This window comes from Zootoca vivipara, chromosome 6 (genome assembly GCF_965207765.1).
Source record: "Zootoca vivipara chromosome 6, rZooViv2.hap1.1, whole genome shotgun sequence".
In the NCBI taxonomy this organism is placed as follows: Eukaryota; Metazoa; Chordata; class Lepidosauria; order Squamata; family Lacertidae; genus Zootoca; species Zootoca vivipara.
Window position 1 is genome coordinate 74,236,432 of NC_142589.1, and position 15,305 is coordinate 74,251,736.

Sequence of the window (15,305 nt, forward strand, 5' to 3'; positions counted from 1 at the left end):
ACTGTTAATCGCCGTGGTGCAAGTCCCATATCGCTCCTTACAGCCACAGCAAGCAGTGCAGCTCTCCCAATGGTTGACTTTGACCCTGACGGCACTCTCTTCGGATGTCTCCTGAGACAAGACAAGACAGATGCCAACAGCACAGCAGGGTTTGAGATGTGGTGGAAGCCGACGTTACACAGCATCGGTGCAGAACCTCGTAACGCTATAAACACCTACCCAACAATCCTACCGTTCACCACCCACAAAAAGAAGTTGCCCCTCCTTATCAGGAAATGGCTGATAAACAGGCACAGGTCATCTCTCTTAATATGCAGAAATCTAGATTTTGGAGGGCACCGTCGTCTATACTGATTGCAACCTGCTGTGCTGCCTCCTCCTTCTGCCACTTGAGGTCCATTTGAAAATGAATCATTTTGAACAAGGATTGCAACCCAGAGAGACCTGTAAATCAGATGCATAGAAGGGCTCGATTTACACAGCCAACTCCACATCCTGCTGTTGTTGGTTTTCGAAGCATACACGCCTTGAGGTTTGAAGCCTGCACAAGTTCGCTGCAAATATACATACTCTTATTCTGCGGCTGCAAAGTCGCAGAAGGGAGAATGCCCAGGGCAAAGGCTCTGCTCACAGGAACCCCTCTGGCTTCAGACTCCTACACTCATTTCGAACATACCTTTTTTTCCTTTAAGGGTTAAAAGCCTTTGGAGGATGCTGCAGTAGAGGTTTTGGAAGGAGCTGGGTTCTGTGCCACTCTGCGCCAGACTTGCAGGAGAATTTGGTGGAAAGCATATCCCCCACTGGAAGATGTTCTCCAAAGATGTGCACAACTAAAACTTCACGGCCAAACGGATTGTTAAAGAGCTTTAATAGCATGTGAGGTGGGAGCACCCCAATACAGAAGGGGTTACACACATGGTCAACATGTGACGTGGGGCCGCCAGGGCACTCACGCTCGGGGGGGGGAGCCCCCCAGCTACCCACACTTGCTCTCTCTCGCTTCTTTGAGTGCTGGGTCAGCCCCTCAACTCACAAAAACTCCTCTCCACCTCCTGTCCAGACGGAAGCTGGTCTGTACGCAGTCTCTCCCCCAAATAACGCCCTCTTCCCTCCTTCTCATTGCCAACGCAGAGCCTTGACCGGTCAAGAGAAGCAGGCGTCGTAATCAACTGATCCCAGCAGCAGTCTGGGTGTGCTTTCTTCTTCCTTCGCCTTCCGAAGCAATAACCTGTCCAGGACGCAAGGCCGCAAACTACCCGCCCGACCCCCTGCAGCGGGGTGTGTGTGTGGAAAGACTTCCCTCCACCCCGGTTACGGACACAGAAGCAACGAATATGTGGGTTCTCAAAATATTTTACATTATTAAAAGGGCAGGGAGAGGCGTTGAAATTGGAACCTGACACTTCGCACGGGTCCATCGCTCAAGGCCCTTTGTAAAACTGTCCCCCAACTCGGCCCCATCGCCAGTCTCCACTGCAATGAGTGAGAGAGAGAGCAAGGCCTGTGTGTCCTGGAATGGTTTTTCAGCACCACCACTCGAGTCCTGGGGTGGAGGGGGAAGGGAGGGGCCTGGCAGCAGTCCAGAGCCCTTCCCTTTCGGAGCAGACTGGCTGGAGAGAAGTGCAATAAGAAAGGGGAAGAGTCTGCATAGGAAGGACAGCTGCCTCCCCACTTCCAGTCCCGGAGCAGGGGCACAGACAATGGGGGAAGCAGTTAGCAGGGGAAGGAGGGCAGGAGTGACAAACAGAGATGGCAGCGGGTGGGAGGGGGGAACCTCCAATATCCCCCCTCCTTTTCCACAAGGCTGTTTCTCTCTGCTCACGGCTGTTCATCTGCTGCTGGTGTTGCCTCCGCTGCCTCCTGGGGAAGGCTGCTGGTTAGAGTCCCAACCGGCAGCTGTGGTAGGAAGGGGGGCACTTGCTGTGGCAGCAGAGGTGGCCTCTGCTCCTTGCGCACAGTCCTGTGCCGTGGTCAGCTCCAGAGGCTGCCCCGCTTCCACAACGCCGCCCTGGCTGGCGGGGCCTCCGGGCTCCGGTGTGCTCGGGGCCTGCTCCGTCGGGGTGGCTGCCTGCATGATCTTCTGCCGCACTTCCCGGATCTTGAGCTGCAAGCAGACCTTGGTGGGGAATATGTCAGAGTAGCGGGCCTGGAAAGCCGCGGTGGCTTGGGCTGCGAAAGAGGAGGGGAGAGAGGAAAGGTTGTGAGTGCCGCAGCAAGGAGGATGGGGTGGAGGAGAACAGCTGGGGAATTTAAAAAAGGGGGAGCCTACCAACAAATGCAGAGAACTGAACTAGGCCACAAAACAGAGAGAGAGAGAGAGAGAGAGAGAGAGAGAGAGAGAGAGAGAGAGAGAGAGACTAAGGAATATCACAATAATCTCTGAAATGTTTTGAACGCTAGGGTCATGGGTTGAAGCCCCACATTGGGCAAAGATTTCTGCATCTCAGGGGGTTGGACTAGATGATCCTTGTGGTCCCTTCCAACCATATAATTCTATGGAGCGTATTCCCTCATATGAACCTTCCCTGGTTTTGAGATTTTCAGGGGAGGCCCTTCTCTCAAGTCTCACCACCCTCAGAGGCACTCTTGGTAGGGATGCGGGAAATGGCTGCCCCAGTGGCTGCTGCCAGACTTTGCAACTCCCTCCCTAGAGAAGTTAAGACTGGCTCCCTCCTTGTCCTCCCTCCACGCACTTGTTCCAACAGGCTTTTGAGAACTGAGTGCTTTTAATGAAAGGGCTGGCGCCATGCTGTTGTTATTTGTATGATTTTTATATATTTTCATGCATAGATAGATAGATATATTTAATTCTATTAATGTTCAATTTTAAAAATGATTGTTTTTTCAAAGGCAGGGCATATGAATGAAGTGTGATTCCTCTACAGAGATGCAGACACCCTTTCTAATAGAACAAATACAGAAACTCTTCCCCAGGCAGTGCAGTGTGCAGAACCTGGAGCATACACCCCACCCACCAGCAAAGCCAAAAAAATATACAGAAGAAGCCTAGAGGGGTACAGTCAGTCTCAGTTCCTGTTCCAAACTGAAAGCTGCCATTCAGATAGCAGCAGGAGGACACACAGTTATTATACGTCAGTCTTTCCTAACCTGCTGCCCTCCAGCAGCTGTTGGGACTACAACTTCCATCATCCCCAGCTACTGGCCTTGTCGTTGGGCCTGGTGAGAGCTGGGAATCCAAAAAAATGAGGAAAGCTGCTCTCAATTACATTTCCATGACTGTCTGGTGGACCCTAAAATGGCTGCTCAGTTGGAACCCAAAAACTACAGGAAGAACTTCCTGACAGTAAGAGCTGTTCGGCAGTGGAATTTGCTACCAAGGAGTGTGGTGGAGTCTCCTTCTTTGGAGGTGTTTAAGCAGAGGCTTGACAGGCATATGTCAAGAATGCTCTGGTGGTGTTTCCTGCTTGGCAGGGGGTTGGACTGGATGACCCTTGTGGTCTCTTCCAACTCTATGATTCTATGATTCTACAGTCATTTTTCTTGCAGTGGAGGAAGAGTCCAAGGGCGGGGGGGGGGGGGAGATGAATCCCCTGCAGGAAAATGAAAGTCCAAACTTCTACTCCCCCAAGGACAATGTCAGCTGGGAAAGCCGGGTTCAGCTTCCTCCTTACCTGAAGGGAAGAAGCCATGATCCTGGAAGAGCTGCATGACCAGAGCCCTCCTCTGGTCCAAGGTACGTCGGAGTGAAGAGTACGGCACCTTCTCGTATTCTAGCTCCCCGAGTACGTCTTCCGTGTCTGTGCCTAAATTCAGAAAGGATCTATGATGCACCTGGAGCCAAAATGCCCCTTTAAAAAGTTTGGGGCGGTCAAATGTTAGTGGGTACTTTGCTAGCGGATAGTTGGGAGGTTGCCTGCTCTGAATGGGGTCACCCTCCCTCTGAAGAAGCAGGTACACAGCTTGGGGGTATTTCTGGACCTTTTCAGTGTTGCTTGAGGCTCAGGTGGCTCCTCCTCCACTGCCAACTTTTCTCCCCAATCATCCCCCTGCCCTCCAACCTTACTCACCGGGTTTGTCAAAGGTGAAGATGTCTCCTTCACACTTGGCACTCTTGGGAGTGTTGGGCTCCGAACTGCAGCTGGAGCGGCGCCGAATCTTCCGCTTGGGGGAGATGGGGTCCTCTGTAGAGGAGTCCAGGTCTGAAAGGGACACCCGCACACAAATCGTGTTACCAAGTCAGGGAAGGGGAAGGTCCTGCCCCTAAAAAATCTGCACCCAAAGAAACCCAAGGATGCAGAATTACAGGAGAGCTTGGAAATAGGAAGCACAAGTTACGCTTCCTTTCCCACCTTATCCCAGAAATTTGAAAGGGGCAGATATCCCACATTGCTTTTTGACTCCAGTAACCTCCTGGGCAAACCTGTCCTGGCTGGAGACTCTCAACAAAATAGATGGAACCCCGTCCTCCATATCTGTCAGACTTCAGAGAATCAGATCCCTCCCACGGTGGCAGCCCAGAATCGGAGAAACTATAAAAGTTCTTACCAAGTAATTTATTCAATAATTCACAGAGAATGATGAAGGAATGGAACCTTCCCTATAATGGCATTGCTCCAAGTCCCCCCCCCCTCGTCTCTCTTATCTTACCTACGTCATCCCTGCACTGGTTGGTCTGGGCTTTGTGTCTCTGAGCCTTCTGTTCTGGGGGCGGCCACCACCATTCCTCCGTCCAGCCCCTGACAATATCTATGTCCACCGTTCTCATCTGCTCCTGTGTGTTTGTCCCCTCTGTTGCCTTGGACTTGCAATGCCCAGCAGCCGCTACCACAGAAGGCTATTCCTGGCCCTGCCCAGCTCCTTACCAGTGGAGTTCTTGCGCTTCTTCCGGTAGCTGCCGAGGATGGCACGGGGTGAGGTGGCAAGCGACTGCAGGGTGGGCGAGGGAAGCACCTCCTCGGGCTTGAATTCAGGCAGCTCGGCAAAGCGCTCCTCGAAATCCACCTCCGACAGAACCCTGCTGGGGAAGGGGACAGGGTGTGGGTCACACCATGCAGTCAGGGGCTCCCGCAGAATATGCCCCCTCCAACACACACGCTGCCCCCCAACCCAGCAGCCTCCTCATGCTTTGCTCTTCAAAAGAACAGTGCTTTCCTCCAGGGTCCCACCACCACCACCAGTGGCAAGCCTTTGTGGAAAACCTTGTCTACGGAAAAGGCCGCTTTCACCTGTGAATTGAACTTGCAACACCCCCCGTTCCACAAGAGAGTGCTAACCAACGTGTGTGTTTCTGCAGGATATAACACTGGCACATACTCTCTTACCGACGTGGGAGCTCAGACCAAAACAGGGCACTTTGCACACTTATTTGCACATTACGGAGGCACGTGCCTTTTCTGGAATTGGGCTGTTAGTTCGGCACAAGCAGCAACAACTGTGTAGAAAAGAGTGACACGGAAAGTAGCCTTCACGCATTCAGCCCAAGCTCCAGCCCTTCCGGGGAAGTCCGGTGGATGCCAAATCAAGCTCAACTCCCCCCTGGTGTCTGCAGCTTCCCAAGCTTCCTAGCTGCAAAGAGTTCTTCACACATTAGAATGCACTGCCACGGAACCTCCCTGGCTCCATGTCACTGCAGGGGCAGAACATCTGGGAGAACCAATCTCAAATCTCCACTTGGCCATGAAGCTCACTGGGTGGCCTTGGGCCAGGGACCCACTCTCAGCCTAGTCTACATCACAGGCTTGTTGGGAAGCTCTAACTGGGAGAGGAGCCCTCTTCAGATATCTCAAGGGCTGTCACATGGAAGATGGAGCAAGCCTGTTTTCTCCTGCTCTGGAGGGTAGGGCCTGAACCCATGGCTTCAAGTTAAAGGAAAGGAGATTCCAACTAAACATCAGGAAGAACTTTCTGACATTAAGAGCTGTTTGACAGTGGAACGGTCTTTCTCAGGTGGTTATGGACCCCTTGGAGGTTTTAAAGCAGAAGTTGGATGACCATCTCTCATGGATGCTTCAGCTAAGATTCCTGCAATGCAAGGGGTTGGACTAGATGACCCCCATGGTTACCTTTCCCACTCTACAGTTCTATGACTCTAGGAGAACCATGTGATAATACATATAATATAAATACAACCAGCATGAACGGAAGGTAGTCCCTTCAAGCTAACTGCGAGCAGCCAACTGCCCATTGAAGGAAAGGAGTGGCTGGGGCAACCCAGTCAGATGGTTGGCATGTAAATAATAAAATTATTTATTTATTTATTTATTTATTTATTTATTTATTTATTATTATTATGGTATCAACAAGCAAGCTGCCATTGAGGGGTAGGAGGGGGGAATTTGGCAACCCCCGATGAAGAACCAGATACCCCAGAACAAACTTTCCAAAACTTGAACTCCTGGGGAGGGATGTAACTTGGTGATAGAGCATCTGCTTTGCATGCAAAAGGTCCTGGGGTTCAATTTCCCGCAACACCTCCAGGGAAACACTCCCTGCCTGAAACCCCAGACAGCCACTGCCAGTCAGTGCAGACCACACTGAGCTACTTGGACCTAATGGTCTGACTCTGCATACAGCAGCTGCCTGTGCTTTAGTTCTTTGGCAACCCATTCCTGCAGCTCCCCAATCACTCACTTGTCGACAGAGTCGAAGGTTTTCTTCAGTGGTGGAGGCCGGACCTTGACTTTCTTCCCTACGGGGACCTCCTTCTGCTCGGGCCCTGCTTCGGATGTAGAGGCTGCTGCTGCTGCTGGAGCAAGGGTCGAGGGGCCGCCTCTAGGGGCCTCCGTGGAGCTCGAAGGGCCAGGGCTGAGCGAGGAAGTCAGCGGCCCTGCAGATGGGGTAGACGCTTCGCAGCGGCCCTCAGCACCGGCCATTCTCCAGTCTGGGGAAGTGGAGAACCTGAGGGCCTGAGGAAGAAAGGAATAGGGTGTTTACTACCAGAGAGCAGCTGGGAAGAGGCATTCAGAAGGAGGGCGGGCCAACATGGAGGCAGATCAGCAAGGCTGGCAAATGGGGAGGTGAACTACTAGGGGGAGACCTTCTCGCTTGCTTCGCAAGGCAAGGTGATTATGTGCAGGAGGTTATTATATAAATGCACAGCCCAGAACCCTCAATCCTGATGTTCAAAACCATGTTCAAACGCCTGTAACGTTTCATGAGCTTAAAACTGGGTGAAAGCAGGTGAAAACTGGGAAGATCTTCCAAAGTCTCCAGGAGATGCTCAGGCCACAGCTTGTGGGAATCTCCAGGGACATGCAGCTGTATTCCTACAGCTGTGCTGGTTGAGCTGATGGGAATTGTAGGCCAAAACATTGTCCAGGGGCAGAGCACACGTTGGTCAAGGCTGGCACAGAGAGAGGGATTCTCAGTGGCTGTGCTCTCCTGACGCAGAACCATCCATCTCCTTGGAGCTTCTGCTGGAGACTTTGTGGAGGATTTTTCCAGATTTCGCCTGCCCTAGTGAAACGTTTGGCGGGGGGCCTGGGTTGGCAAAGACGGTTGCAGGATTTCCAAGTGCTGTGAAGTGCTTGGTTACAGTCTACATCCCGGGCTAAAAGCACAGCAAAAGCCTGGCCAGAGGCCGGAGGTTGAGCAAAGGCCTCCTGTGTCCTTCTTACCGTCTCAGTCCCTTTGCTGCCCAGTGGAGGGTCACGGACCACCCTCTCTTCGCCGTTTCCTGCCTCCCGCTGGCTCCAGATTTCCGCAGGTGCCGCCTCCATAACCTGCGGCTGCTGGGGAGATGGGGGCGACACTGGCTCCCAGGACTCCCGCTTCAGATCCTGGGCTTTGGGCGGGAGGTTCTGTTCGCTGCCCCGGCACACGGGGGAAAGAGGTGGCTCCTGGGGCCCCGCCTCCCGCAAAGTCCGGGCTTCTCCTGTGGCTTCGGCCTCCCGGTGGCATTGCGACCCTCCGGGCTCCTGCTGCTGCCCTCCGGGGGGCCGGGCTGGACCTGGCGAGGGGGAGGATTCGTAAGAGCCCACTGGGATGCTGGCGATTGTTGCCTTCACCTTCTGGAGGGGCTTGAGCGGAGGCCGCTGAGGTCGGGGAACTGTTGGAGGAGCGGCAGGGGTAGCTGAGTAGGAGGCAGGTGGAAAAACGAAGCTGGTTAGAGTCAAGTCAGAAACGCCGGAAAGGGAAAAAAAGCCCGCCCAATTCCGGGCCGATCCAGCATCACAGGAATGTAGTGCTGCCAAGCAGGAGTGCCCTGCACACTTTTTTTAAAAAAAGAGCACGATTTCTACTCCTTATGGACTTCAAGTGATGCAAAGCGATGGGCAACATTTGCCAGGATTACAAACTGCAGCCTAGGTGTAGAATTTGTTTCTTTTAGCCCAGTGTCCTCCCTGGCTGCCTCCCTTACTTCTCAGTTTCCTCCCCCTGCTGCTGCTACCCACCCACCCACCCCATACCTGTGGAAATCAGGCCCTGGCTGGGGCCCCCTGGGCTCTGAGTGCTGCTGCCCCCCTTGGGCAGGATGGCTGTGGGAGATGAGACTGTGACGGTGCTTGTGGCTGCCACCGTGTAAACCACACCGTGGCTGGCGGGCTGAGCAGGACTGGTCCCCGTGGGGCTGGGGTAGATGGCAGTGATGACCTGCCCTTGTCCAGCGCAGGACGCCGGGAGCTGGGGGCTCTGCAGTGGGGACACCACTTGCCCTGGAGCCAGCAGAGGGTTCTGACCTGCAGGAAGCAGAACAGGCAGTGGAATCAGAGGCAGGGCACTAAGGCAAGCCAGTCGACCCTCGGCCCCATCTCTCGTTGCTGCCATACCCCTTGCCAAGTGCATCCGTCCAGCCTGGCCCCATCCGCCACCCCCCACCCCCCGCCGCTTTGCCAACCTTACCTGAGAGCAGCGGCTGCACTATGGCCTGCCCATTCGGCCCGATGGCTGTGAAACCCAGTGCCATGGGGGCAGGGCCCACTGGGGATTGAACGTAGGTTGTGGCAGATGTGCCCTGGGGGGCGCTGGGCTGTGTGTGGGAGGCCGAGGTGCCCAGGGAGAGGGGGTGCCCGGCTGTTGACTGCACGTAGGTGATCCTGGGGGCAGAGAGAGAGAGAGTGAGTGTGTGTGTTATAGCAGAGGCGGCAGCTGATGCTGAAATGAACAAGACCGCACCCCTGCCACCTTCCCCACCCCCCAGGCAGGGTTCCCCCAGGATCTGGCGCAGCCAATCAGTAGGGGGATGGTCTGTACCTGGTGGAGGAGGGCAAGAGGACTTTCTGGGTTTGGCTCGGGGAGCCCATGACGGCAGTGGCCACAGTGCCCTGGAGAGCAGCTGGGCTAAGGGGTGGAACCAAGGTGGCACTGCTTTGCGAGGAGGGCTGGGGCTGAACCACGGGCACCGGGGTGAGCTGGATGATCTGGAAAAGCAGAAAGACGAGGTGGCCAGGCAGACCTGTCAATCAGTGCTGTCAACCAACATCATGAAAACACTGTTTCCGCACGCTGTTCAGGTCTGATTTGTCAGAATCAGTACATCTGCAGTAGTAGGAACGGTATTCATGTAACCTATGCTGCCTTAGGTGCCCTAACTGGAAGAAAGGAAGGAGCGTTGAAGTGTGGGTGGGAACTGCAGCCTGTGATCAGTAGGGGAGAAACTGTCTGGGCCCACCAATCGCCTTTTAGTTTTATCTCTCCTTCATTTTTAAAGTCCCTCCCCGCAATCCTGAAGATGATAAACTTGTCCAAAAAGAAAGAGATTAAAGCAGAGTTTTCTCAGCATTCCAGTCGAAGCAACGCATCCTGCACCAAAGTTTCAATCCTCCAGTGTCGCAGCATGCCTGTGGCCCTACAGCAGAATGCCATCATTCAGCTGGGTTGAGTTTTTCTTTGCTTTACTTATAGAATGAGCAACTGAATTAAGCATATACTCAAAGAAGATTGATTACACTATTTGCAAGGAAAAGGGGGAATACAAGCATCAAAAACAAATAAAAGAACTGTACTAGCCAAAGGCCTCTTGGCAGGTTATAGAAAGTTTGGGGTTTTTTTATATATATATATACATGCCATGAATTAAAGACCTTGTGGTTCAAGGGAAGCACCTGGACTTTGAAACCCAGAGGGTGACCTAAGTAGGATATGCAGAGGACAGGGAAGACTCCTACATGGAGGTAATTTCAAACCCCCATCCCTAGGCTTATCTACTGCTCCATGAATTGGCCACCTACCCACCCTTTGTGCAAGAAAGTAATAATAGCAGCCGCCACAACTACTACTACTACTGCTACTACTAGACAGTCCTGCAGCATTTACGCCAAGCGTAGTATTCACAATTAGCAGATACCACCACCTTCACCCGTCGCATAAGGTACACAGCACAGCCCACCACCCCACTCCCAATTAACTAACCTTACTGGCTGGCTGGCTGCCGTTCTGCACCGGGACGGGGAAAGGTGGGGTCACCAGAGGCAGCTGGGTGGCAGTGGAGGTGCGCACCGTCACCTGTGGGGGTGCCATGGGCACCAAGACCTTGCCTTGTACCTGGAGCCCAGCAGGGGGCACCACCTGCCCAGACACGAGGTGGGTTGAAGTGCCGGGAGATGGAGCTTGAACTGGAGACACTGATTGAACTGGGGGGGGGGGAGAGAGAGAGAGAGAGAGAGAGAGAGAGAGAGAGAGAGAGAGAGAGAGAGAGAGGAGAGGGGCACACAACAAGGTCAGTTTGCGGATCTCATAAAGCCCAGCATCTGAGTGGAGCTACTAAGGTACCAACATCTCATAAAGCACTGTTTCCCAACTTTGTGCCTCCAGCTGTTTTTGGACTACAATTCCCATCATTCCTGACCACTGGTCTTGCTAGCTAGGGATGATGGGAATTGTAGTCTCAAAACATCTGGAGGCACAAGGTTGGGAAACACTGTCATAAAGGATGTTGCAGAGCTGGGAAAAGGTGCATGACAGGGCAACTACCGGGAGGACAAAAGCACCTCTCCCTACGAGGAAAGCTATGTTTGGGGATTCTCAAGTTTGGAAGATCGATCAAGGATTACGTAATTCTACTGTTTACCTGCAATATCGCCTTACCCTGTATGCGGCCGCCCAACCACTTTAATCCACAGAACTGGCACCGTGACAGAGGCCACGTAATGCTTGCTTCCCATTTGCAAGTAATAAAAATCTTCCAGGGTGGCAGCACTCCTACGGTGGAGCTCCCTGCCTGTTGGCATCAGGCAGGCACCTTCACCATAATCTTTAAAAGGGCAGCAGTTGGGGGAGGGGGTTAGACAAATTTATGGAGGGCAAAGGCTATCAGGGGCTACTAGCTGTGACAGCCACATATTACACATGTTTCTGGAGAGGCCAATTGACCTCATGCCTTGCACTGTGGGCTCCCCAAAGGCACATGGCTCTCGCCATGGAAAACGGGATACTGGACTAGACAGGGCCCTGGCCCAATGCAGCACGGCTCTTCTTGGCTTTTTTACACCAGGGAGAGCCAATGTGCATATTCTTGTTGGCCGGCCTCCTCTTGCTTGCCCAGGGACCGGAAGTGAACTCTGCCGTACAAAACGGTGACCCACGCCGTCACCACTAACAGGTAGGTGAGCTCTGTTAACACAGAAGTGGCAGGAGCAGCCAGAATCTGGTGCTTCTAAAATGTGTAAAGCTTTGGGGCGCAGTGACACTCCAGGGATGAGGGATCCATTAATGAAAATTCATCTCTTTCTGCACTCCATCATGGGGCATGGATAACCTAGCCAGGAAGCATCCTCAACCAGTCTTAGGAATTACAGAGAGACTAGGCAGGCTGAGGTCTAAACCTCTGATGTGATGCAATTATCTTTTTTAAAAAAATAAAATAAAATCTTGGAATGGAGGGCTTATCAAGCAAAAAGGCCCATGCCCTTACCTTTGGGTGCTGAGGACATGACAGTGACATTGCTGTTGCCGCTTCCTGGAGCAGGCTGGATGATGGGGATGGCTTGGGGCGTGGCGATCACCTTCCCGTTGGCTGGCGGAAGAGTGAAATGGATGCTGGCAGCTCCAGGAGCACCCGCTCCCGCTTGCACCTTTCCCCCGGCCACCTGCAGCTGCTGAGGCAAGGTGGGCAGGATGTACTGCACCTGAGTGATGCCGCCCGCCTTGCCCGCTGCCCCTGAGAGGATGCCTTGAGGCTGCAGGATGCTGAGCGGCACTGGGCCGTTCTGCCCGCCCCCAGGCGGATTCTGCGTGATGAACTGCACCGAGGGCTGCTGTGCGATGGCGCCGGGGGGCAAGACAGTCACTGGAACGGCAGCCCCTCCCGCGCTGCCCGCTTGCCCGTAGCCTTGAGCTCCCACAAGAAGGTTGGTCACCACGCTGCCCTGGTTGGCAGGCCCCTTTCCCACAGCAGTCAAGCCTTGCCCAATGAGAGGGCCGGCTACAAGGTGAGGCGACGTGGCTTGGATCCCGGGCATTGCCGAGGGCGGCTGAGTCTTCTTGTCGGCATAGAGGAGGCCGAGGCGCCCCACAGAAATCCCTTCCGCCTTCGTGGCCCCCTCCGAGGGAGGGGGGCTGAGCAGTGGGAGCCCCTCCCCTGACCCGCGCGGGAAGGGCTTGCTGGCGATGGGCACCGGGGTGCTGCTAACCGGCTTAACCACGTTGGTGACGACGGTGGAGGCCGTGCGGACCAGGCTGGGCGCACCGCTGTAGCCAATCACTCCCACATTCGGGGCGCTCATGGATGGGGCCGTCACCAGCACAGTGCCAGAGGACAAGCGGGCAGAATCGGAGAGCACCACGGCCTGAAACATTCCACCAGGCGGAGAGATGACTGAATGAGATGGGACAGCCAGGGGGGCCATCCCAGACTCCGTGGCTGCTGCCTGGGAGCCCCCTCCAGCACTGTCTGCCCGCTTCCGCCGGTAAGAGGCCACTGCCGATTCGAAGCGTGGCTCCAGGCGCTTGGCTGGGGTGTTGTGAGGGCGGAGCCCTCCGCGGGAGTCTTGGGCCTTGAAGGTGCTGGGTGCCAGCTGGAAGGAGCCGTACGTCTTGGGAGGGGGCTGCTGGTCGAGGCCGTGAGGAGGCGGGGTTGGCTCCAAGTCCAGAGGGGGCGGCGGGCGGCAGGGGGTGAAGGCACCAGAGGAAGGAGGCAGCGCAGCTGAGCGAATCACTGGGGAGAAGAGCTTCCGCCCAAAGTCCTGCGAGCAGATGGGGAAAGGGTTAGGAGGTTGCTGGAACGCCCGTGAGCAATCTCCTCCACAGCGCTGCTTTCATACTCTTCCTTACAGCATCACCAGTCCTGCATTGCAGGGGGTTGGACTAGATGACCATCGGGAACCCTTGCAGCTCTACAATTCTAAGTCCCAAAAGAGGAATGATTTCTGAACCAGAACAGTTCGCCTTTTGAATCTCACTTCCGCCAAGAGGGCAGCAAAGTCCTCCCCTCTCGGCTCCAGCCCCTTGCCTGCAAAGGACTGTGCTTGTGTTTGCTCATCTCAACACAAAACATTAATTAAAAACCTCTAAAGACACCATGCCAAAAGCCAGGAGTTTAGCTTGCCACAAGGAAGACGCATGTGGTGCTTTGAACACTCTAAAGCAGGCATGTCAAACCTGCGGCCCTCCAGATGTTTTGGACTACAATTCCCATCTTCCCCAACCACTGGTCCTGCTAGCTAGGGATCATGGGAGTTGTAGGCCAAAACATCTGGAGGGCCGCAGGTTTGACATGCCTGCTCTAAAGCATCCCACTACCAGACCGCCCCCTCCAAAAAAAGCAAAGATTCCTCTCTCGTTGCCACAACCTCTTTATGTTGCAAGGGTGATACTCCCCGGAAGTTGCACCCTTATTCCTTTACTTCCAGCCTACTCACCTTGTTGTCGGATTCATCCCCCAAGGACCCCTCGCTGTCGCTGTCCGTCACTCGTTCCTTGCATTTGAGGTCAACATCAGCAGGGTTGAACCCATCCTCAGCTGTAAGAGGGCAGAAGCATGAGTCAGCAAGACACCTGACCACCTCGAAACATCCCTCACTCCCTTTCCAAAACTCTCCTGGAGGGGCAGAGATTTTTATCTGAGAGAGATAGGATTACTGCAAATCAGCAAATTCACTTACTGCAAGTACAGGCAAAATGCGGAGGGTTTATTTTTATTTTTTTGCGGGGAAAGGTGTGTGTGTGTGTTAGAAATTATAGCTGCTGTCCCCTGGAAGAGATCTAAATTAGGGGCGCTCAGAGTGAAGAAGGGAGCTGAGTAATCGGAGGAAAAGAAGGTGCTGGTAGTGGGCCAATAACCAGGGTACAATGAAACACTGCGCAGGAGGGAAAACAAGAGGCAGAAATGTCCATCTCTTTACCTGCCCGCAGCCCAACTTTGAAGCAGAGCAATCTGGCTTCTGGTGCATTCAGAGAATCTTATTCAGTAAATAATCAAGACTGCATTTAAATGCAGATTAGTTACCTTTTAATGCCAGTACGCACCACCACGTTCACAATCTAAAAAGCAAGTAGCATCAAGAATGGGACTATCCCACTCCTGTAATAAATGCCTCTTGGCTAAAGTAGGGATTAGGAAGACACGTTATACAGAATCAGACCACTGGCCTCATCTACCTCAATACTGTGTGCAGTAACTGGCTGTCAGATGTTCTCCAGGGTGCCAAGCAGGAGTCTACCTGGAAATGTCAATGATTAAGCCTGGGGGTCTTTTGCATGCAGGTCACTTGGCTCTACCTCAGAGACCATCCAGCCTCAATAAAGCAGCACAGCAAACTGCCTCGATCTGCATTCTATCCCATATGACGGATTGTGTGCAAGGGAATCAGGACATAGAGGTGCTTGTTTGAGAGAAGCTTATTCCACATAAACTAATGCAGGCTACGGTGATCTTCTGTGGTACAGAAAACACTTTTTAAAATAAATAAATGGGGAAGTCTGAGCCATTGTGGTTATGGGAGTAAGACTGGATCTAGACTGCAATATGGAATGGCACATGGGAGCAGATTCCACGCTCCCCAGAAGGGCGTCATCACTCCACTCCTCTGCCCTCACTTTGCACCCCCTCCCGCCACCAATATTTTGAATTTTATCCCTCTTTCTTCCCTTCTGTGGTGCAATTTGGTGAGTACATCAGCTTGCCTAAAGCTACTGTTTGAAAAGAGGTGGCTGCTTCCACTGCTGAATTGAGCTTGTGTCTAGAAGAGGAAATTCCATTCATTTATTTGAGCTAATAAAATTTGAACGGTTTCGGTAGAGGGGAACATTTGTTTAGCTTACAGTGTAATAGCACAGCGTGTCACTGCAGGTAAAGAACAGTCGGTGTTGCACTGTGACCGAAGTAAATTAAAGGTCCTCTTTATTGGCAAGACTGTATAAATCGGGAGGAGGGAAAAAACACGGTGGAATCATAGAATCGTATTGTT

General features: G+C 53.3%; 1 protein-coding gene across 6 annotated transcripts in view; it reads right to left on the minus strand.

Annotated features, from left to right (window-relative positions):
* Window positions 1-851: 851 nt before the first annotated feature.
* CIC (capicua transcriptional repressor) overlaps window positions 852-15,305 on the minus strand; it is a 44,048-nt gene continuing 29,594 nt past the window's right edge. For 3 of the 6 annotated variants that reach the window (XM_035117942.3, XM_088672607.1, XM_088672608.1), the window contains exons 10-21: window positions 13,758-13,858; window positions 11,813-13,082; window positions 10,312-10,532; window positions 9,154-9,320; window positions 8,803-8,996; window positions 8,370-8,639; window positions 7,578-8,032; window positions 6,592-6,866; window positions 4,824-4,978; window positions 4,029-4,160; window positions 3,633-3,764; window positions 852-2,169 (exon numbers count right to left, since the gene is read on the minus strand). In XM_035117942.3, coding sequence (XP_034973833.2) covers window positions 1,829-2,169; window positions 3,633-3,764; window positions 4,029-4,160; window positions 4,824-4,978; window positions 6,592-6,866; window positions 7,578-8,032; window positions 8,370-8,639; window positions 8,803-8,996; window positions 9,154-9,320; window positions 10,312-10,532; window positions 11,813-13,082; window positions 13,758-13,858 — 3,713 coding nt within the window. In that variant the 3' untranslated portion in view covers window positions 852-1,828. The remainder of the gene's footprint in view (window positions 2,170-3,632; window positions 3,765-4,028; window positions 4,161-4,823; window positions 4,979-6,591; window positions 6,867-7,577; window positions 8,033-8,369; window positions 8,640-8,802; window positions 8,997-9,153; window positions 9,321-10,311; window positions 10,533-11,812; window positions 13,083-13,757; window positions 13,859-15,305) is intronic. The other 3 variants (XM_060275626.2, XM_088672610.1, XM_088672609.1) reach the window with 3 other exon arrangements.